Source organism: Eucyclogobius newberryi, unplaced genomic scaffold (genome assembly GCF_026437365.1).
Source record: "Eucyclogobius newberryi isolate DKJ021-1_F unplaced genomic scaffold, fEucNew1.0.hap1 SCAF_19, whole genome shotgun sequence".
Classification (NCBI taxonomy): Eukaryota; Metazoa; Chordata; class Actinopteri; order Gobiiformes; family Gobiidae; genus Eucyclogobius; species Eucyclogobius newberryi.
Window position 1 is genome coordinate 16,416,764 of NW_027315823.1, and position 22,023 is coordinate 16,438,786.

At 41.3% G+C, this 22,023-nt stretch overlaps 1 protein-coding gene across 1 annotated transcript; it reads left to right on the top strand.

The window, feature by feature from the left end:
- Positions 1 to 433: 433 nt before the first annotated feature.
- shq1 (SHQ1, H/ACA ribonucleoprotein assembly factor) lies at positions 434 to 21,631 on the top strand. Its single transcript, XM_072451901.1, has 11 exons — positions 434 to 590; positions 670 to 734; positions 1,748 to 1,876; positions 2,636 to 2,811; positions 2,910 to 3,022; positions 3,095 to 3,192; positions 6,352 to 6,509; positions 7,150 to 7,203; positions 9,843 to 9,966; positions 12,818 to 12,938; positions 20,822 to 21,631. The coding sequence occupies exons 1-11, from the start codon at positions 448 to 450 to the stop codon at positions 21,402 to 21,404; spliced, it is 1,764 nt and encodes a 587-aa protein (XP_072308002.1). The 5' UTR covers positions 434 to 447; the 3' UTR covers positions 21,405 to 21,631.
- The last annotated feature ends 392 nt before the right edge of the window (positions 21,632 to 22,023 follow it).

The following is a 22,023-nucleotide window of genomic DNA, read 5'->3' on the forward strand; positions in this document are numbered from 1 at the left end:
CGGTACTGTTAGCATCACGCTACAGTTAGCTGTCAACACCACGCGAGGAAAGACTTCAGCCGCCACACGTGCGCGGCGCAGATACAACTGGACACGTCAAGAACGGTATGATCTGACCACTGCGTGACCAGATCACGGCGTGATCGGACCACGACTGTCAGCATTGGTATAGTTTACAAACAGTATGTTCCAGGCTATTTGTTTATTTACCAACGAGTTTGCAAGCAATAACGTCCAAAGGAAAAATGCTTTTTGTTGTTACCATTCTTTTGTAGTATATTTGAGTTGGATCGACTCGTACTTTTTGCTGTTACAGTCTTGAGTCTTCGTTCAGGGAGTGATGCATAGAAACATTTAGGAGACAACCACAAGGTGGCATGCTATAGTCAGCAGGGATATGATGTGTTCTTGTGCTTTCCTCCTGCAGGTTCATTACTTCCATTCATAATGATAACTCCAGCTTTTGAGCTGAGCCAAGACCCTGAATACCTCACTCTCAGCCTCCGTGTGCCCTACACCAGGACCTCAGAGTTTGACCTCTTCATTGATGGAAATGATTTCAAATTCTTTGCCAAACCCTATTTTCTGAGGTCAGTGTGACATTATTTCTGCCGTATTGAAACGTTCTTAATTCTATGCTAAACAGAAATGCAATTGTTTTCTTTTCAGACTGACTCTTCCGGGAAGAATTGTGGAGGATGGGCGAGAAAAGGCCATATTTGACATTGACAAGGGTAAGATCATTCACATTCACAACAAAATGTATTAATGAACCTTTTGTAACCTTTTTATTTGTCCATTTAAGCTGTTGTCTGAACTTTTAATGATGGAATATGATATATAGGAGTTGCTCCAGCAAATCTATTAATATTCTTGTGACCTGAGCTCACCCTGATGTGGTGAAGTCATTTTTTAAACACTTTCTCTGCTGTTGACTTGTCTTGCACTTGTGTCTATAAACATCTTCATGTGAGCTTTCAATGCAGCTTTACAGCTCCTTTAGCTGTATCTGAAATAATAGTTTGGTGTGGTATTGATTGTAAGTATGTGCAATTTAAAAAGGACCACATCAAGTTATATGATGTTCAAAGCTATGATTAATCCCTGTGGTGTTGTCATCTTGAATTTGAGTCTATCATTCAAGCCAAATTAACCAACTGATCATGTCAGTTCTTCCCATTTTAAGGGCCATTGGAGCCATCTGCCATGTAATTATTATAGCCTGTAATGTCTGCCTTCAGTGACAGTGGCAGGAAGCTCAGTTTCCTCTTAAAGTATATGACGGGAAGATAAGTGGCATCATAGTCGTTCTTGGCATAGGGCTAAAGTAGTAGCTCTGACAATGTAGTGCCTTTTTGACATTCTGTTGCTCCTAATCAACTGTAATGAAGTTCTCTTTATGAAGATGTCTACCTTATGGACCGTGACATCTCGCTGCCACCAGTCGGCGTGGCCTCTGTTAACACACTTCAAAAGAAGCTCGTACCATCTGCTTTTAAATCACCACCAATTAGTGTCCTTGTTTAGACTTGTAATGAGCAATTATCAAGATCCTTCTATTCGGCTGCTCTTCTTTTGAGGCCTGTCTCTTAAGTAATTACTCGTCTTCTGTTGTAAAGCACTTAGGTACATTGAATTGTTATGTTGTCTTAAGGCGACCATCTAATTATCCCTGTGTCCACTTTACCTTGTTTAGTTTAATAATAGCCTTTGCCCTGTGTAACAGTATGTCTATTGTGGATTTTAGGGCTCTTCATTCTTCGGGTCGCAAAAGAGACGGCAGGAGAACATTTTGAAGATCTTGATTTGCTGACGAGCCTTCTGGCCCCAAAAGGGTCTCAATCAGCAAAGCCCCTGATAGAGGAAGTCACTGTTTGTAAGTAAGATTTAACTCTGTGGCATGTTGTTGATCATAATGAATCCACCTTCAAGCACTTCCCTGAAGTGAAGAGCATCATCAATGAGCCACACTTAATAAGCTCGCAGCCACAGTTTTGTAGGAAAAGAAGTAGCATATTTTTGTTCTTAAACGGGACAATATTGAGCCTTAATCATGAAACATTCCTACAAACAAATTTGTCAACTATTTCAACATTCGCAAAATTTGTTCTTTACTGAAAACGTTCTTCTTACGCACAGATATTCGTCAGGTTTAGAACGTAATTACACTCGTATTGCTATTAAAAAAAATTGAATTGCTGCATAATTTCTAAGTTTCATAAGTTCTATGCAAAGCCCTTGTGAACCAGATTTAGCCTTAGACTACATATTTATTATAAAGATTGTATAATGAAGGTAATGTGTTTGTAGACGCCGTGATTACAAAACTGATTTCCGGTGTGGGAACCCTGTTTATGTAAATTGGTGACGTGTTCGTAGCTGGATGTGGGTGAATTATTAACGGATGGTCAATTGTCCATCTGAGAACACACACACATCTTCTTAAAATAGAAGTTACCAACATTTTCAAAGAAGACATTCATACCTGAGGCCTATTGTTTTCTATAGAATTGCCTATTTGTGGTGATGATCGTTTTATATTAATCTTTTGAATTTTACTGTCTGGATGAGCAATTTCTAGATTTAGAATATATCAAGCTATTTACATATTGACTAGTATGAAACATTTTGACAGCTTGCAATGCAGGTGCAGAAGGTGGTGACGAAGAAGAAGAAGCGGATGATGATGAGGAAGAGTTTGATTGGCAGATTGAGCAGCAGGTTTACCAGGAGACGCCAGAAGAGCAGCTGACACAAATGCACAGATATGGTTTTGGAAATCAGAGAACTGGGGTGTTCGCTCGACTGAAGGTAATGCCATTCTGCGCCACGTCAATTTAGATACGGAAAGTTGCAAAGTTAATAACGACCGTGTAATGAAAAACACAATCTCTTCCCTTCTCAATCAGGAAGAACTCACTGATGTGATTGATATTAAGAACCCAGAGAGCACTGCAGCCGCAGAGAGGAGATGTGCTCGACGGGAGGCCGAGACTTTGGCATTTTCTCCAGACCATTACCTGTGAGATTATCAATGCCGTTTCATTCTTTATCCCGGCCGTCCCGATCTGCTCACGGCTGCTTTTCATTGCAGAGCTGATTTATTTGAGGGCGATGAAGTAAACGGGTTGTTAAACTACAAACCATGGTGGACCAAGTTGAAGTGTTCCGTGGACCAAGAAGGTGAAGCTGGTGAGTTATTTTTCATTTAAATCCGCCACTAAACTTAATGTATCAAAATAAAGGGTTTAATTGTTTGTATCCAGCATGAATTGAAAGCTCTACATTCACCTGATAAGTGGTTTCTCAGACTTTATCGCGGTGCATCCTATTGCAATACAAGGGACTTTAATGCCATCTGGACTTCAGTCCACCAGGAGATGGCATTAAAGTTACCAAAATAAAGTGCCCTCTGTATGTGTTAATTAGGTTAACAAATTGGTCTAAATACTTTAAGTGTGTTGTGCTAGACCTTGTATTTACAGGACATTGACTTTGCTGCAGTATCAATTCCCTGTGGATGCATTTGACCTTTTGTCAAGCCTCTTCAGAGGAAGGTCAGAGGTCAAAGCACAGGCTACTGAGCTGCCTCAGGCTACATCAACTGGAAATAGTCCACATGTCCAATTGACGATGAGCAGTGAGAGAAGCGTGTGTTTAATGCTGCAGTGCTACTACTCTTTGCTTCCTGAACATTGTTTATGTCTTGGTTGCTTGGTACTCTCTGTCCCTCTTTAGTGGGCACTGATGGCTTATGAGACCACAGCACTGTTGGAGATAATTTAATTCTTCTCTGTAGTGTTCCTAACAGGCTGCGGATTCCCACACTTCCAGTGCTTAAGCAGATGCTGGGCTCATATCCACAGCTTGTGTTGGCGTGCGGCTGTGGCACACTCAAGGGGGATTTAGATTAAATAGATGGCATTATCACAGGAGGAGCGTGCCTGGTTGTGTTACCACCAGAATACTGGTCTGATCACAGATGAGCATCCATCAGTCAGCCACTCAAAGGCCATTAGCTGATCCTGGGATTCCCCTTAGCCACGTCTACTCGCTCTCCACTCTCCACTCTGTATTCTGTGAGTCAGTGTGAGTGCTCAGTTAGAGCCCAGACGTAGATAAATGGGCTGAATTAAACTTAATGGCTTGATTGACAGTGTGAGTAGCTCACTGAACATTTGTCAGTCACAAGATCAGGTCTGGAGGGCGGCGTGCACTGCAGTCAAAAACTTTCTGGCCGGCTACATTTCAAGAAGAGAAGCATTTGTGTCAAGTGGAATTTCCTTGTCAGTTGAATGATTTAATATGAACGTGAACTTCCCATGCCTTGAACCAAGACACTAATGATGACAGTGTGGCCTGTGCCCCCCAGAGTCAGGGCCAGCACACTGACAGCACGCGGCTGTCCCTGTTCATGCCTGTCAAATCGACCTAACAATGCTCTCACTTTACCAAGGCTTCATCTTTGTTATGGCTGACTCGAGATGAGTTTATATTCTGTGACCCTTTGCCTAATACCTCTGTTTGAGATGACTCTGCTTCTTATTTCATTCTGTTGTGCCTCATGCCTCACCAGTAATTTGACTGAGCATAATGACTTCATGCCATCCCACAATCTGACCATGTAGAGGGCAGTGACAAATCAGTGTGCTGCTCTTAACTGGCAGAAATGGGTCAGAAATATTTTTTCATCAGTTGACGGCCCCTCATGCTGCTAATGCCTGATGGAAGAAATTGGTCATCTGGCCTCCTAGTAACCATGGCCCTTTAGTGTTGTGGCTCTGTGGAATAAAAAGCACAGCATTGTTCCTCTAATTAGTTGGCAAATTCAGTTGAATAAAACCGGACCGTTTTTGAAGAAGATTTGTGAATAACTTCTGAATAACTTTGTAATTTACAGTATGATATGAAATAAAAATACTTAATTGAATTGTTTTTTTAAAAAAAATAACTAGTAAATAAAACGACTTGCAGAGGTACCAATGGTTTGTCTGAATCTTGGGCATGCTGTAGGAACGTTCAGGAGGGATGAAATGGAACTATGCCTCTGGAGACTGGGCTTCAAACATTTAGCTCTGTTGGGAAACACTGTGTGTATATGCGTGCGCGCGAGTGCTCTTGCCAGCTGTGCTGTCCTGCTGCTGGAGGACTCGGGTAGTGCAACGATACAGAGCTACAATACAGGGAAGATGACAGAGTTCAGCAGGAATCTTTCCCAGCCCAACAGTACAGTTTGAATGTGTGTGGTTCATTGGTCTACTGGCCCCAGCTAGTACACCAATGATTCACGCCCCATCTGAGGCTCAGCGTAGGACTCCTCTCTCATGCAGAGAAAAATATTGCTTTGAGCTGTTTTCGAAGCTCCTGGGAGGATAGGGAAATCAATTGAGTAACAGTCTCTTCCTGCAAGCACTCTGTGCTCTTTTCAATCCTGAATGATGCAGAGAGCTTAAATGGGGTTGCAGTTAGTTTGTGCCGCACCATTAGGTTTTCCTCGGATCCCCATTAGACAGATGTCGCTTTCAGAAGGCAATCTTCACTCTCTTTACAATGCTTGAATGTGTGAGATTAGAAAATATTCACATATGGTGATGTGATTGAGTTTTAAACAATTTGAAATTATGGTTGAATTTGCTAGACTTGTTTTTGCTTAACTAGAGAAGTGTGACACAAGTAAGGCTGTAGACTTTAAAGGCCAATTCATACTTCTCAAGAAGCAAGTTTGTTCGTGCACCTCAGGCTGTGAGAATGAAATTACATAATCTTGTTCTTACAACCTTTGTTCGGCACTTCTCGTGGCTTGTTCAGCGCGGCTGGCCGTCAACTAGGCTCTGATTGGCTGAACGATATCAACTGAGCTGACTGTGATAATAATCTCCATAGCAACAGCATGTAAACAGTTGTTGGGATCATGGGGTGTGGGTTCTAGAGGAATTCGGCTCTGGTGCTTCTGTTGAAGTTTGAATGCCAGAACCTTTGTTCTTGTTCTCGCAGTCCGAGGTAAATGAACAAACTTCTTGGTTCTTATCAAGTTCATTGTGGCCTTGAGGCCAAATTGTATCATTAAACTCTGTAAATCTGAGTTGTAAATTTTGTTCTGAATAATTGGAGTAGATTCTGCATGTGAGACTTACTACTAGTACTACTAAAAAACTGTAGGTTAATTGGATCAGCTGCGTGTCCGTGTGTCTTTTTAATCTACAGGCTGTAATCTAATCCTCTGAGTTTGAACTTTTCTTGAATCATTTGGACTATTTCTTGTCTTGTATAACATATATATGATTTATACCATGATTTTTTTGTCATAATGCCAGGCCCAAGCACATTTCATTGGCAGTTGTTGTTTTGCAGGTGTGTTATTTACAGATGACGAGAAGGAGCAGCTGAGGAGATTCACCAACCGTTCCTACCTGCTTGACAAAACCATCCGTCGCCAAGTGTGGCTGAGTCTGGTGGACATCCTGCTGGCTTACTGCTACGAAGTGCGCTCCACCGATGGAGAGCACAATGTGAGTGTCCGTGAAGAGGCATTCCTCCCTGCGCAGCACTTAGCCCCGGATGACAAAGCCCTCTATCCCCAAATCCTCCGCTCTCCCTCCTATTCCATTCAGAGCTTTAAGAGATTACAGCCGATCCCACCGCTCAGTCCAGGCCACTTTTTGTGTCACTCGGCTAGACCAACAGTACCAAGATGGTTTATATCTTTTATATTTCAGATGTCAGCCTCTACAAGACGTTTCACAGCATAGACTTAACTTCCTCTTTGACTCATTAGGCCTGGAACTGCCATTATTTTGGTAATTCGTTAATTGATTACTTGTGTAGATTGCAAAAGGATGAGTTTTCTCAAAATGTCCCCCAAATGAAGCTACAATGATGCAACTTGTGGACATTTTCAGACAGTATTTTAACCCAACACTTGACACACAATGTACTGTACACATTTGCAGTATCATATTGATGTGATTTGTGAGTCATAAAGCCTCTAGGGCGTGTGGTGGGGTTTTGATGTGTACAGTAGTGCTATTCAATAACTTGGCGGCTGTTTATTGACTTGAATGAGTGCGTTTTCTATGTGAGAACAGATCAAGCTAATATCCAAACAGCTGAGTTGTCAGGGATTGAATCGCATGGTTTTTGTGTACACAGGTGGAGTCACCTTGGACTGTCCGAAAACTCTGTGGGACCCTAAGCTGGCTTGAGGTAAGTGAATTGAGCTATCATTGTTTTGCCCTTATCTCTATGAAATTGTATATTTATATTGTTTTGTTGCTTTTCTTTTGAGCCTCCTTGCTTATTTTTCAATCCAAAAAGGGAAGCAGGTTATGCTATTGCCTTTTTATTTTATGGATTTCTAGGCTTTAGTACAGCATGAAATATGGACGAGCGAGGGGAGAACATCGCAGCAAATTGTCGAGAGCCAGATTCGAACTCGCATTGAACGCAATCCACTATCCACTTGACCATGATGCAGCATGCTATTGTCCTTTTTCAAACCAGTTATATCCGATAACTGATTACAGATTTGACAAATGGAAAGGGATAACACTTAAGTGAGGTTAGGTGACACTGACTTGAATGTCAATACGCAGTCAAGAAATACTATTGATTCACAGCAGCAGGGGATCTGGTCTGTAAACGACCCAATTCTATATACTGGCTAATGACCCGGAAGCAGGTTAAATCAGAACTCTGAGTTTGTTTATGCTGGAAAGATGCCAACTTGGTTCCACAGAGTTAACCTAAACCTTGCCCCAATTTGTTTGTAAAGTTCTAAAGTTTTTTATTTGTTGCACTGATCATTTATTTTAGTGACAAGTTGGGATTATTGCATTAGTTTGCTGTATAAAAAACATGCTCAATAATATAATTTATTGAGATATCTGTCAATTTTTTTTTATTTATCTATAGATTTATAAATTGGGAATCTTTGTGTTTCGTGGTGTATTTAGTATGTAATGCATGCTCTAACTAATTGGTTGAAAAGAGACGCTTTAAATCTTTAGTCTTTACACAGGGATAAATTATACATGCACTCGTCCACTGACATCTCTACAGTGTGAACCTGTGAAATACGGATATATGTGTGCGTGACGTTAGCATTTATAATGACTTCAGCATCGCACATCCTTTTCTTTTGGGAAAACATCTACAATAGTCTTTTGCATTATAAATAATAGTCCCAGAGCCAGCATAGAGGAGTTCTCGGAGCATAAAGTCAGTCACAGCCCGAGTATATTTTCCACTGTAGAGCACTGTGTGTGACTCCAGCTACCTGCCAGCTCCTTAAAGCTTGTCAGTCAATCACAGCGCAGTCTGCCTCTGCCAGACCGCTTCACTCTACTCTTCCCCCACATCTCCCCCTCTCCCTTCACCCTGTGCTCTACAATAACTTCCTCTGTTCGACTGGCTGCCTGTCTGTGTGTCACACTGTTATCTGACACCACTGCCAACCTTCTCCACCTAAAAAGAGAAAAAGGAAAGCAAAAAAATCATGCAGCGTGAATCCAATTTTTTTCTAGATTTCATTTAATGCAGTGTTTCCCAACCAGGGGGGCACGTGCAAAGATTTAAAACTGGAGTTGAATAGTATTTGAAAATAAGATATGCTTTGTAGTACACTGGACAGCCTTCATTATGTTTTTGTAGGTTTCTTTCAATCATTTAATTAAAACGCTTAATTATAAAAACACCACTACACAATAAAAGCGGTACTCAAAGCGTGAGACTCGAGACAAAGAAAAAACACTGAGATCAGGTCAGTGTTGTGTATCTAATAGCCGGGCCTTTTTAAAGCGCTATTCTCGCTCAAAACTTCATGTTGTCCATATATATTAATCCATCTTGACTTCTATTAAAAAACAGAACATTGTGATCCAACATACTTTCGAGGTTTGATAAATATTTGAATTGATAAAGAAGGTAATGTTTGGTGTTGTGTTTGATGTATTGTTGGATTGCCATCTCACAAGGGGATACCATATCACACCAGTAAACTCCCAATGCACTGTGGGAACACGACTTATCTTTTCCTCGTCCCACCTCTCCTTCCCCTGCCATGCTCTGCTCCCTCCTCCCATCTGCTGAGTTTACTTGTCCTCAGTTGACTGCACTGGTGTGACCAAACACATACACACCCAAAAGCCCTGCAGCAGCAGACTGTATATTCACTGCTACTAAACAAGCCCTGGGGAGAACATGATCCCTGATGACACAAACTCGCGCCCTGCAACACGTCCTTAACAAGGCGCAAAGAAAGAGAAAATCTCTGCATCTCTCCCCGGGCACAGAGTCCGCTGGTGTGGGAAAGTGTGTGCCAGTGATTAAAGAGAGGTACCAATTAACGAGGCAGGCCTGCAGTGGTGTTTAAGAGTTGTGCGGCTACGTTTGCCAGCTCTATAAATGAGGAGTTGTTAGGAGTAATTAGCACTGGCAATGGCACCGCTCTTCTCAGTCAGAAGTCTGAGGGACACATGATTTTTTTTTTTTTTTTTTTTTGTTATTCTGAGATACAACTGGAAATACTGTTGCGCAGTCTTTTATTAGAATTTGTTTCCATTTAAATGATGAATAACCTTTTCAAATGTAAATATTATGAATCGGTGTAAACCAGTCCGATCGAGGAAAGAGTGAGTAAAGGTAATTGTCTGATCACTTTATTCATTATATAATTTTTGAAATTATAGGAACTTCAGTTTTCAGTCATCAGTTTTCTACACTAATTACTTGATCTTTCTTTACATGTATCTTATTGGTGAAGAAAAAGTGTGACTTGTGAACCTTGAACCCAGAATCGTGCACGATCTTGTCAAAGCTTCACTGGTTTGTCCTCTGTATTTCAGGCCTACAGTTGCTTAAAGGACGCCCTGGTCTCGTTTGGCCGAAGAGTTTTGTGCTTCCCGCTGTACAGACATTTTGATATGGTTTCTGCTGCAATCAATGACACAACTAAGATACTTCAGTTAGGTAAGTGCACAGCAGAACACCACAACAACCTCAACCCCGGGGCAAAACAAGCGGTCACATTTCACAGTATCACTCAACCTTTGACCTCAGCAGTCAGGTCGTGACCCCCCGTCTGCTTCATTTTTTAGTCTCTTTGTCTGCCTGGAATTAAAACTGACATTTTCAAATAAAGGCAGGCTCTCAGTGAAGATTAATTTCACTTCAAGCACATTATAGCTGCTAATTAGTATTAATTGATTTTCTCCCTGTGGTTTCTACAGAGCTTCGCTTTTAAATGGAATAAGCCGCTAGAGAGTCCTACAGGAAGTATTCACTCCGCCCATGTTCACAGCGATGTTGAGCATTCTCAAACACATGCAAGCAATGGAAGTCTCAAACTAATCTTACGACCAAAAAACATGATTGATTAAAATGCACAATAAAACTGCAATTGGGAATTGTCAAATCTGAAATCTATTGTGAGTTCTTTAGTGCCCATCATGTGGATTAGGATGTCCGCTTCCTTTGATACTTCAAAGCCAGTCATGGACAAATAACTGCCATTAAAAGCAGCAAAACAACAACAACCACAACAACAACCACAACCAGCAGTGTAAACAGAGCCAGGACATGGGGGTTCAGATTTTAATAGAATGTCACTCAGTGGTCGGGTGGATAGCACTCAGGCCTCCCATTTGGGACAATTTGCTGCATGTCCTTTCCCAGTTTCATCCTCATTTTACATTGCACCATCCTGTCCAATAAAGCCTTCAGTCGAAACCATCCTTTGAAAAAAGTCTAAATTGACAATTAAAGAATATTCAAAACATATTAGGCTTCCACACCAAATGATGAGGTGATCACAGTTACATGTTTGGGAGTCATTGAACATTTTATTGTAAAAAGATACATAAAAAAAAAAAAAAAATTATATATATATATATAATTTTTTTTTTTTTTTTTTTTTTTTTTTTTAATGTATCTTTAAACAATTATTGGTACAATGGTTATTGCTCAACTTGTTATTGGCACACAGCAAGTTAAGATTTATGGTTGTCTTTAAGATGAATACATCTCCACACTGGCTACTAAGTATTTCTTTAGCCCATTGAAGTTTGTGTAAAAGCAAAGCAAACAGTCATTGTTATTAAGAAAACCAACCAAGTAACGGCTGCAGCACTCTGGTTACGGCCCAGGAGGAAGAGTTTTCCAGGGGTAAATATTGAAGAGCCCTCTGGCAGTGCGGTTACTATTGTCAAAGAGCACTTCCACCTGCCACAGAGTGGCTTTAAGAGCAGAGCCAGTGGGCAGAGGCCTGAGGGGCCGCGGGATCGAAGTGTCTAGTGTCTCTGCTCCTCTGGTTCATACAGCTGTCATGTCCATGTCACTGACAGGAGGAAACAAGACCTTAGAGTGCGCTTCATATTCACATGGCTGGCTGCACCGTGAGCAGGACGGTTTACGCTGTAAAAAACTCGGCAAAAGTTTATTTTCAGTCAAACAATCAATGATGGAGCCAAAATACATTGTATTATGTTACATTGTTGGTCCAAATTTTGTCATCTTTGGCTATATTATTTCGGAGTCCCTTTTGGATGCAATCTGTGCACTTGTAATATCACATTCAGACTCCCATTTGAAGATTGTGCACATTGTTTCCCATTGATCACCAATTGATCAACAAGGCATTGTGTAATGATTTTTTTGTTTTTGATTTTCTAAAAACAACGAGGTCATTTATAAAGGCATTATTCCTACATCTGTTGTGTCATTTGTTTTACTGCATCTGTATGAAAAAAATGAGAGGGCTTCATAAATTTAAAATGCAAAAAATAAGTCCATGATAAGACTTTCAGATAGCACTTTAATGCTACATGCCTATAACCAATTATAACAGACCAGACTAGTCAGATTAAGCACAAACTAAACCACTTGATTGCACACACTTTGCATAACTACAGGAAAATAATGACTTATTTTCAGATTTATTGTCAACAAACGAGGCGCTGTCAAATAGAAGTAAACACATTCTCTTCTTAAATTGAGTTAAGTCTCATATTTGTTGCCAGGATTTTCCTCATACAGCGCTGAGCTTGAATGAGAACCAAATGTTTGTGCAAGATTTTCCTCACTGCGAGTGCACTGTTTGTTTGGATTTGTGCTGGAATTTCTCTGGACAATGCCACTATGCCAAGGTGGAGCTATTTTTCGCTTGTTGTTTTCAAAGCGTTTTGCCATTTCTATATTGTACATTGGGGAAGTGCAGCTGAGAGAAAAGTCATTTGTCAGAAAACAAATGCACTGTGTGTGGTTCTACATGTGCAATGCATTTGCAGTGTTGACAGCCACTTAAAAAGCATTTCATCACTTGTCGTCGAAGCGTGAACGTCAACCATAAAGCATGAGCCAAAGAATTCTATTGTATAACAGCATCACATTCTCATTATTATTTTTCTTTCCCCCCTTTTTTGGATCTGGTTTATTAAAAGAACAATACTCTAGAACAGGTCACATTGATGCTAGTCATATTTTATAATGACAGCTTAATGTATGTAAGAATTTCTTTTAAGTTTGTGTGAGTTGATGGGTTCTCTAATTGAGGATAATTTGTTTTTTGACATTTCATTTAGAAACAAACATTTCTAAACACTGTGTTCTTATTCTTTTAGATGACGGAAAAAAAATTATGGATCAAATTACTGTGCATTACTGGAATTTGCCTCAGATCCTCTACCTTGGCTTTTATGTATGGAATAATGAGCTCAAGCCTGTGGATGCTTGCTGTGTATGCCAGCAGCTGGAGTACATTGTCATCCTTAATACTACAGCTCCAATAACGGTGTTTTTCCATCCTTTTGTGTTCTGTGCCCAGGGAAAGGCTGTGTCCTCAAATGCCTGCTCGATATCCACAGAGTCTTCAGAGAGAACGAGCCAGCCTACATACTGAACGATCTGTACATCACAGACTACTGCATCTGGATCCAGAGGGTCAAGTAAGTTCATGCACACACACATGGCACACACTTCTACAATATCACCATGATACATCTGGGCAATAGAGTGCATGGGGTTGGAAGAATCATTTACCAGAGCCAGGTGATTTACAGAGCCAGTAAATGGTGCTGGGGCCTTGACTGTATCATATGTCAGAAACACCATCAGTGAGTCCACATGAGCGCTGGTACTCATCATATGGGTGGAAGTACCACATTTAGCAAAAAATGCTTCATGCGTAAATTTTGACTTCATGATCTAGGTTGGATGGCTCTTCTCACCCCGGCATTCATATTTTACAATTATTTACACATTTCGAATGTAAGCCTCCAAGCACATTACTCAGTAATGAGCTGTTTTACTTTTGGCCCGGGTTCAACCAAGTGGTGTGCTTGTCTGGTAAAAGCCCAGTTGAAAAATGTGTGCCTGATGTTGTAGGCTCAGCGCCCAGATGCAGACACGATAAAAAGTCTGCAGGGATTTCTTTCTTTTTCTTTTTTTTTTCCACACTCTCGTTCCCATTTCAACATATTCCCAAGCAGAGTTTCTGTTGTTGAAAATGCATGTGATGCCAAGATTTACTGTGGATAGGGTAAGTGTACATAATATAAATAATTCAGAAGCCACAGTATTCAGTGTGATTCCACCTAGGACTGATGATTGCGCAGGGAATGCCTGTAAAGGCGCAATATTATGCAAATGTATTTTATATAAATAACCTGGCCAGCAAGGTGAATTCTCGCTCTTTTTGTGAGTTCACAAACTCTTGAGAATCCATCTAACTCCCACTGATTTGTTTGCAGTCCACACCAGTGGTTTTATGGGCCAATCCACATGGCATTTATGGCCCACAGACGGGACTGAAACCAATCACAGAGCAGCATTGTGGTTTGGGTGAAAGTCAAAACAACCAAACCAAACAAACATGGCGGCACCAACGGCCGTACTTCAGCCTATTTCAGGAAAAATATGGACTATTTTGTGGATGAGAAAGATTACTGTGCTTTTCTCACAACTGGATTTAGCACAATTTAGATTGTTCTGCGCTTGTGACGCTTCGACCAATCAGCGTGAAGTATTTTTTTTATGTCCCGGCAGCTTTTGGCGAGAGACGGCTTGTTTCATGTGAAGAACTCCGTTCAGACACATACCCACACCCACACACAGGTTACTGACTTAACTTGTGATTGCATTATTTTCCCCCTTGTCTGTCTAGTTTTCTTTTTTCGTTTTCTGGTTTGAAGGTCTTTATTTCACTGAACAGTTGTTGCATGAAAGGAAGAGAAAGGGGATATAGACATTCGGCAAATAGTCGAGGGCTGTAATCAAACCCACCTCAGTGCAGCACCCTTATCCAGTGCATTATCGGTGAGCACTTTCTCTCCCATTCAAAGGTCATAAGGTCATATTAGCCCTCTCCCTCTACACACATACTTCCTCCAGCTGGAGCATCCTGAGGCATTCCCAGGCAAGCAGAGAGACATAGCATGTCCTGGGTCTTCCCTGGGGCCTCTTCCTGGTGGGACATGCCCGGAACCGAGGCCCGAGCCAACACTCGCTCGACATGGCGGAGCAGAGGCTCTACTCTGAGCTCCTCACCCTATCTCTAAGGGAGCACCCAGCCACCCGGCGGAGGAAACTCATTTTGACCGCTTGTATCTGAGATCTTGTCATCTGTCATTACCCAAAACTCATAGCCATAGATGAAAGTAGGAACGTAGATTGACAGGTAAATGGAGAGCTTTGCCTTACCTTTGAGGAAACCACTTGTACAGCACAAAGACTTGAAATTCTTGTACTAAAAACGAGACCCCTCATGTTGCAGCCATAGACATCATACTACCTTGAGATTTGCTTGTATTCACAATGCAGCCAATCTCTGCCATCAAAAACACAGCTTGTTGTGGCAGCCTCTTTGTGTTGTCTGACAGGTTTGATGACAGATCGTGTTTGCTATGTTTTCTTCTGCGCCAGATATTCCCTTGTGCCGGATTTGTCATCCTCAGTTAAGTGAGACGTCTTGGTAAGTGGCGCGGTAAGATGAGATGTAATCTGTACCCTCTGGTGGTGCGTCGTACCATGTCACTTCATGCGGCAGAAAAGCTGGAGACGCGATCGGCTTCGCATGATGGACATGGCAAGGAATGGACTCTCACCAGCTATAGGTGGACTTGACTTATTTCATTTTGAGCGTCACACATGCATTTCATTTCGGCTCTTGAAGTTCCATCTGATAGTGGAGACATCAACCTCCTGTTTACAACCTTGTAAAGAGTGATTTAATCTGCCCGTCTGTCTTTTACCACACAAATGAGATGAGCACATAATTTTTCATCTGCAGACACTGTTGTCGTTTTAAGTATTCTGGGCACTGAAATTGTTATTCTCGGACACTAAAACAACTTCTCTAAACTTTTTTTTCCTTTTTTCAAATGGACACTTTTTTGTCGAATTTGTTGAACCCAGCTACTCCTAATTATCTGCAAATTGTTCTGAAATTCTGGCGCTTCTGCATTCCATTAGTATCAGTGTATGTTTGAAGGTCCTCAGATGCCAGAGCCCCCACAGAGCTGCTGAATGCCAAAGAAAAACCTACTTGCTTTGCTTTTCCTTCCCTTTGTCTTCTCCTTACCCCATCCTCAGGAAAAGACTTGGAGAGAGGCCAGTGTAGATTCGTGGCCCTGGAGCAGACAAAGCCCCTAAGCCTGGTGTTGTGTTTCAGCGCCTCTTCGGTTAAATCAGACAGACTTCCTTTTTTACAGCATTGCTTCCATGAGAACCACCCACTCACCCACCCTCATTTAATTGGGTCAATTAGATTCCAACAGAAGGAAAAAGCGTACCGCAACGCACAAGGAAGGTGCTGCAGGGTAAGTGTAAGAATCATGTTTCCATGGAAGAATTGATCTATTAGGGCGCTTTCTTGCTGGTTCTGTGTGAATGATTTACAGCAATTAGAACCATGAATTGGACACTGTGGAAATTGACAAGTGGGAATTTATTGGACGACTCGCTCTGCAACGCCTCAGTGGACACGCACAGATTGTGAATGGAAAGTGTCAAGTGAGCATTCTCCAACACACGTTTTCAACAGGACAAGTGGGAGGATTTTGTGCCAACGAACAGATCTGCTAAAAATGAAGTTGCCATTTATTTCTAGAACATGAAGGTGCTCTCAGAAGCTTAGAAGGACTCTCTTTCATACACACAATAATGAGGATGAATGGGCAATGATCACTGGACAGAGGCACATCCCTTTAACTAGGAAAATAATGTGGAACTTCAGCAAAGACCTCCACGCTAAAGTTATCAAGTGATCCACTGGTCACAATTTCTTCTCCATCTTCAAGCTTGGTTGAATTGGTGCATAATCTTTAAGTGTATTTTTGGACCGTAATACCGGGATCCATCAGTCCCAAACTTATCCACTGGCCCACAGTTAGGCGGTGCCATTCCAGTACCTCCAGATGAATACTGTTTTGTCCTTGAATCTTAACCCGCCTTGCCCCAAGTGTGTGAATGGGTGAGTTCCTTGATGTAAAGCTCTTTGATTATTAGGGCTAGGCAATATGGTCAAAAAATAAAATGTTCTTATTTCATTTTTTGCACAATTTTAATCGAAGTCACTGCCACTGCTGCTCTTTAGGGAAGCTCATAACGTTTTAATATGCCTGTTATTTTTAAAGCTTATAATGCCTATGGGCTTATAGTCTATTTAAGTTTATTGTAAATTGGTTTAATAGGTTTTAAGCTGTTTGAATTGCCATCTATTAAATTTAACATTTGCTTGTTTTATTGTCATCTTAATTCAATATTCTTTCCGTAAAGTCTTTATTGGCTCTCGATCCAGATTGTGCTGAATTCATTGCCCTATCTCCTGTACTCTGCACTGTATAACTGTCAGGAGTAAACTTCAAAATCTCTAGTGTCGTCATGGAGTGACCCCCAGAGTGGGGCTGCTGCTTTTTTTCCTTCATAGAAGACAAAACACAAACGGTAACTTTAGTGGAGAAAACCTCCCTGTGCACTCACAAAGCACCGGCTGCAGCTCTTAAAACGTGGTAAAGGCTCATCAAAAAGATGCTTGATTTTTCAATGGATTCTTACTGAAAATATTCACAAGGCAGAGTGGAACTGAAAGTGGCAGCAATATCCCGCACTCCAGGTCCTCCACAAAGGAGTGATAAACTTGTACTCAAAGATGCAACTCGCAGCTCTCATTAAACGATAAAGGCTCGTTCAATATGCTCAGGGCTTTAGTTTGGAGAAATGGGAAATGCTTTTATGTCCGCTTGGCACGGCCAGGTGCCCTCAATTTTTAGCCATTTTTAACACGTTGATTATTATAGATCCAAATGTTTCAAAACAATTAAATTTATCGTCCAGCCCTTTCTTTGAGTGCCTTGAAAGTAGAAAAGCACTATATAAATGTAGCTCTATGTGCAATTGTGTACACTGGAAGTGATGAGACTGAAGCAGGATTTCTTCTCGGATCTTATTTTAAAGCTCTGACAAAGTTTTAGTCGCACACCGTGGCAGCTTCATATTCCTGCCTCTCAGTGACCCATATGATGAGAACGCAAGCTGCTCCGTGGAAAAGTCTGGAAACTCAGGGCAACATCAGCTCAAATGTCAAGTTTCCGTCTTGTACGGTTTAGACAGCAAATAGAGATCTATTTGATGTTTGCCTTCACACCAAAGTAGATTTGAAGAGCCCTGCTAGGGAGAACAAAGGCCCCACTGTCTCCCTGCTAACAGGAATAATTAGAACAGATTTCCTCCCAGCAGGATGCCTCTACAGCCATCATACACCTGAGGTTCAGTTTGCATATTTTTTATTTATTTATTCCTGTGGAAGGCCCCATGTGAATTGCCAATTCAACTTGTCCACAACCTTAAAACAATTTTTCAAATATTTTCAGAACAAAAATGTCTCTACCTGAAACTAGAATACAAACACAATTAATTATACCGTTTATTTTGAGGTTTTCTGTAATAAAATCTCCTGGAAAAAGTCTCCTGGAACAAGTTTAAAAGATTTTAAACTTGTTTAAAGATACCGGATGAATATATCCCACTGTTAACCTCTGCTGTGTTCGTGTCATCCAGTGTTAGTGTTTGTTTGGCTGTTCTCGGTCACACTCGCTCACATCTCGCAGTGTCGCCTCTCATTCCTGCAGTATTACCGAGCCACACGGAGGAACTTCATATGCTTGTATTACAGATGTATACGTCTGAGATTGTATCTATTCATCTTCTCTTCGATTGTTGAGGCTGTTGAATGAGTGCTCCTTTCATTGAGCACCATGTCTGAGGAAAATGTCGAGTTGTAAATTGGCCCTCGCTCATAGATGCATCTCAGATGGATATGTCTTTTACTCTCAGTTTTCTAACACTGCAAAGCCAGTGCTTTTTTGTTTAATTAAAGCAGGCCATTTGGTATTAATGACTGGATTGTGCACAAATTACCCCCCTCTCTTAGACGTGAGGCTTTGTATTTACCTCAGGCTGGTCTCCCCCACCACATAGTAAAGGGGGAGGAGAGAAACAAGCGCGTCTCCAATGCTAACTCAATAATGACTTCCCACGGGGGAAAGCGAATACGGCATAGTCTTTGAAGTGGCTCTACAGAATGGGGCGCCTCTACTACTACAGGAAGCTTCCACATGGTTTATGGAGTGAGAGGCACACACAGCAGAGGCCTGAGTGGGACAGGCCTGGTCAGGTATGTATGGTTTGATACAGGACATTTAGGATGGGACGTTCTTATTGCTAATGTCAAGGAGGACTTCTAAACTACATACAGATTGCTATGATGAACTCCAGTCTAACATTCTTAACAACTTTAGAAACCTGTTGTTGTACTGCAGTGATATTTAGAAGGTTTAGAATTCTTCTTTTCAAAGCAAGTGGTGAAGGTTTGGATCTAAAATGTAGTTAAAACACAAGCTGAAATATTTACAGACTTTTTTTTTCAGGTGTTTGAATACATATATGGGCACTTAAAGTGCTATAAGAACATTCGGCCAGCCTGAAAATGTAATAAGATTAATAAAGAAGGTGGCTGTGTCTTTCTTCTCAATAGATTGGAGACCACTAACCATAGCTACAGGTTCCAAGGGCATCCACACTGGATAGAAGCACATGTTCAACTGTGTTGCGCCCCAGCCTCGCTTCAAACCCTGCATTTCAAAGATGCATCCATAGTTCCTCCCCACTATAAGATCTGTTTACTGTCTGAAGGGGATATAAATGAGTACATGTCCCTCTACGCGCCCTGAGAAACACTTGACTCACCAGAACAGGGAGCTCATTAGGACGAGGCTGTAATGAGAAGCCATCTAGGTTCCCAGCTGTGGGTTAATTGGGCCTTAGAGAGCAGCCAGTGCAGTGTGAAATTGAGAATAGTTTAGCGGAAGAGTAAGCCTTACAAAAGCCCCACCCACATGTGGGCAACCCAAATCTCAATAGCCTTGGTTGACCCTAAGAAGTCACCTCGTAATCACCATGGCAATTGGGCTAGCACACAGTCCCTGATGGTAATAGATTTCGACAACTCAGCAGCCATGAATAATGTGAAGCCTTCACTCCTCCCATCAAGTGAGGGAGACGTTCATCAGCAATAAATGTTTAACGCTTCTGTCCTGTCATTTGTAGCAAACCGGTAAGAGTGACGTTAAGAGACGAGGAATTGTGCAGTGCTTAGTTTTCCTTTTATCTCCTTGTCCTATGTCCATTGTTTTTGTATTTATTGTTCAGTGTTGATGTTTGTGTTGCACCGAACCACCAGGACCGTGAATCCTGTTCATTAATTAACAGAAAGATGAACTTCAAAATGCATGTCATTGGCTATCTGTATATTATGTATTTAGGCGTACTTCAGTACATTTTGGCATTGTACTGAAATTATTAATAAATATGTTCTTCTGTTATTCTAGCCAGTTTAGTCCACCAGATTAACTTCTTTTGTTCCCCATTATAGTTTTTGACAGCCTCCTCTAGTGTGGATGTGCCTCAGGCTGCTCTGTATTGGGGACAGACTCATCTCCCTTCATGCATTATTATAAATATAAAATTATAAACTCCGCACTCTATTATAGGGAACTATTTAACAGTCCAATTTGGTTCATGCTAATTAGGCTTGTAGATTTGTGTCCGGTTGCTGTCTGTAGTACGGGGCGCGATAAGTCCTAGTGTAATTCAATTCCCCTTTTTAAAGAGATTTAATGTAACTTTTCCACCACTATCTTAAAAAAAATATTCAATGTGTTGCAATATTAAAAAACAAGCCACACCAGTTTGACCCCACCCACTGCTATGATAGCAACGTTCAATGAAGGAAGTGTTAAAATAACATGCCTCTATGATCAAATTTCCTTCACTAAAAGAAAGCTGTCCTTTCTGTTCTACATTGCACACTTACAAGTCTCTTCTCGCACTTTTTTGATTTGTTTTAATGTGTGATTGGTGAACACAATCAGTCGCAGTTCTTTCAGTCCATCACATGGCAGCTATAGTTTTTGAATTACCACTCGATTACTGCACTACTTCAATGTCTGTTTATGAACAAAACTGTATTGTGGTCCTGTGATGTGTCCCTTGAGCATGATCTTCTCTATTCACAAAAGTAGAACAAATCCATTTTGAACATTCAAGATGCTTTTTCTGCTTTTCCATGTCTTAAGAATGTGTGAGAGGAAATGAAGAAATGGCCAATTTTCAAAATGTATATTTTAATAAGAGCAGGAGAAGCAACGTATCCATTCATATACATTTAAAATTGGTATCATTTGAACAGTCAATAGGGGAAATCAAGTTGTCCATTTTCCATGTGGGGCACATTAAATAAGCTAATAAACAATTCTTATCCTCATCTTTGCAGGTCCAAGAAGTTGACCGCCCTCGCCAGTGCATTACAAAAGATCTCCCTGAAGAAAAAAGACTTGGAGCTTGAGCTTGAGGAGCTGGAGAAAGCTGCGTTTCTGGTGCAAGAAGAGGAGAATTCAGCTGTGGTATCCCACGGCAACAGCAGCGGCAGTGCTTCCAGTGACGACAGCGAGTCGTCTGAGAGCGAGGAGTCTGAAAGTGAAGGGCTGGACTGCGCAAACACACACGAGGAGGGAGGAGGAGAGCTACGTCAGCAGCACAGCCCCCCTCTCTCCAACTCCACCAGCTGCACCATCCCCCGGGAGAGCTTCAACACTCCTCTGACAGCCAACGAGGAAACCAGTGCCCTGCCCGCACTCGCACAAAGCTCCCGGCAGCTGATTCAGGAGCTGGAGGAGCTGACAATCACAGAGCAGACACGTCCCAGCCACTGCGAACAGGATGCCGTCTCAAATACCGAGAGTTCTGCTTCAGAAAAGACTGGGAATGTTTTTGTTGGGAATTTTCTTGAAGTAAATCCACGCAAGAATCCTTTGCACATCGTCCAGGAGAACTGTGAAGAGAGTGATTGCCAGTAAAACGTGTTCGGGAATATGGATTTTGAAAGAATTTTTAAATAATGTAGGAGAACCTGGATCAGAGCATTGTACATTTCTCTGAACGATACTACTTTCTTTACACTCATAAACTTGGAATATCTTTTGTTATGGAACTTTGTCCAGGCTTGGATCTAGCACAGAGATGACAGTGGATTATATAATGATTATATTTTAATAAATATTTTTAATTTGTATGGCATTGTGCACATTCATTATTACATTCTTTGAGCTTACATTTGTTACCCTTTGTCTGTGTCTTGCGTAATTACTACAGCAACATAAATATGAATGTTTTCTCTGTTTACTGTGTGATTTGGCTGGGCTTTTATCAGTCCGGTCCTGTACACACATTACAGTCGGTAAGGAACAGTCATCTCTTGATGTACTTATGCTTCAGACTATCAATGTGGTAATGGTTTTCCAAGAAGCCGACAAAACATTTGTCTTTGTCATTCATTTGAAGTGTCTGGCAGAGCTACTTGGAGAGAGGCGTTCTTTTTTTCCCCCTTTTTAAATGAAGGGAAAAGCACTCCTTTACAGCCGCAACGTGATTGAAATGGAAAAGACTCGGCACGCGGGGAGAGATTGATTCGTTTGA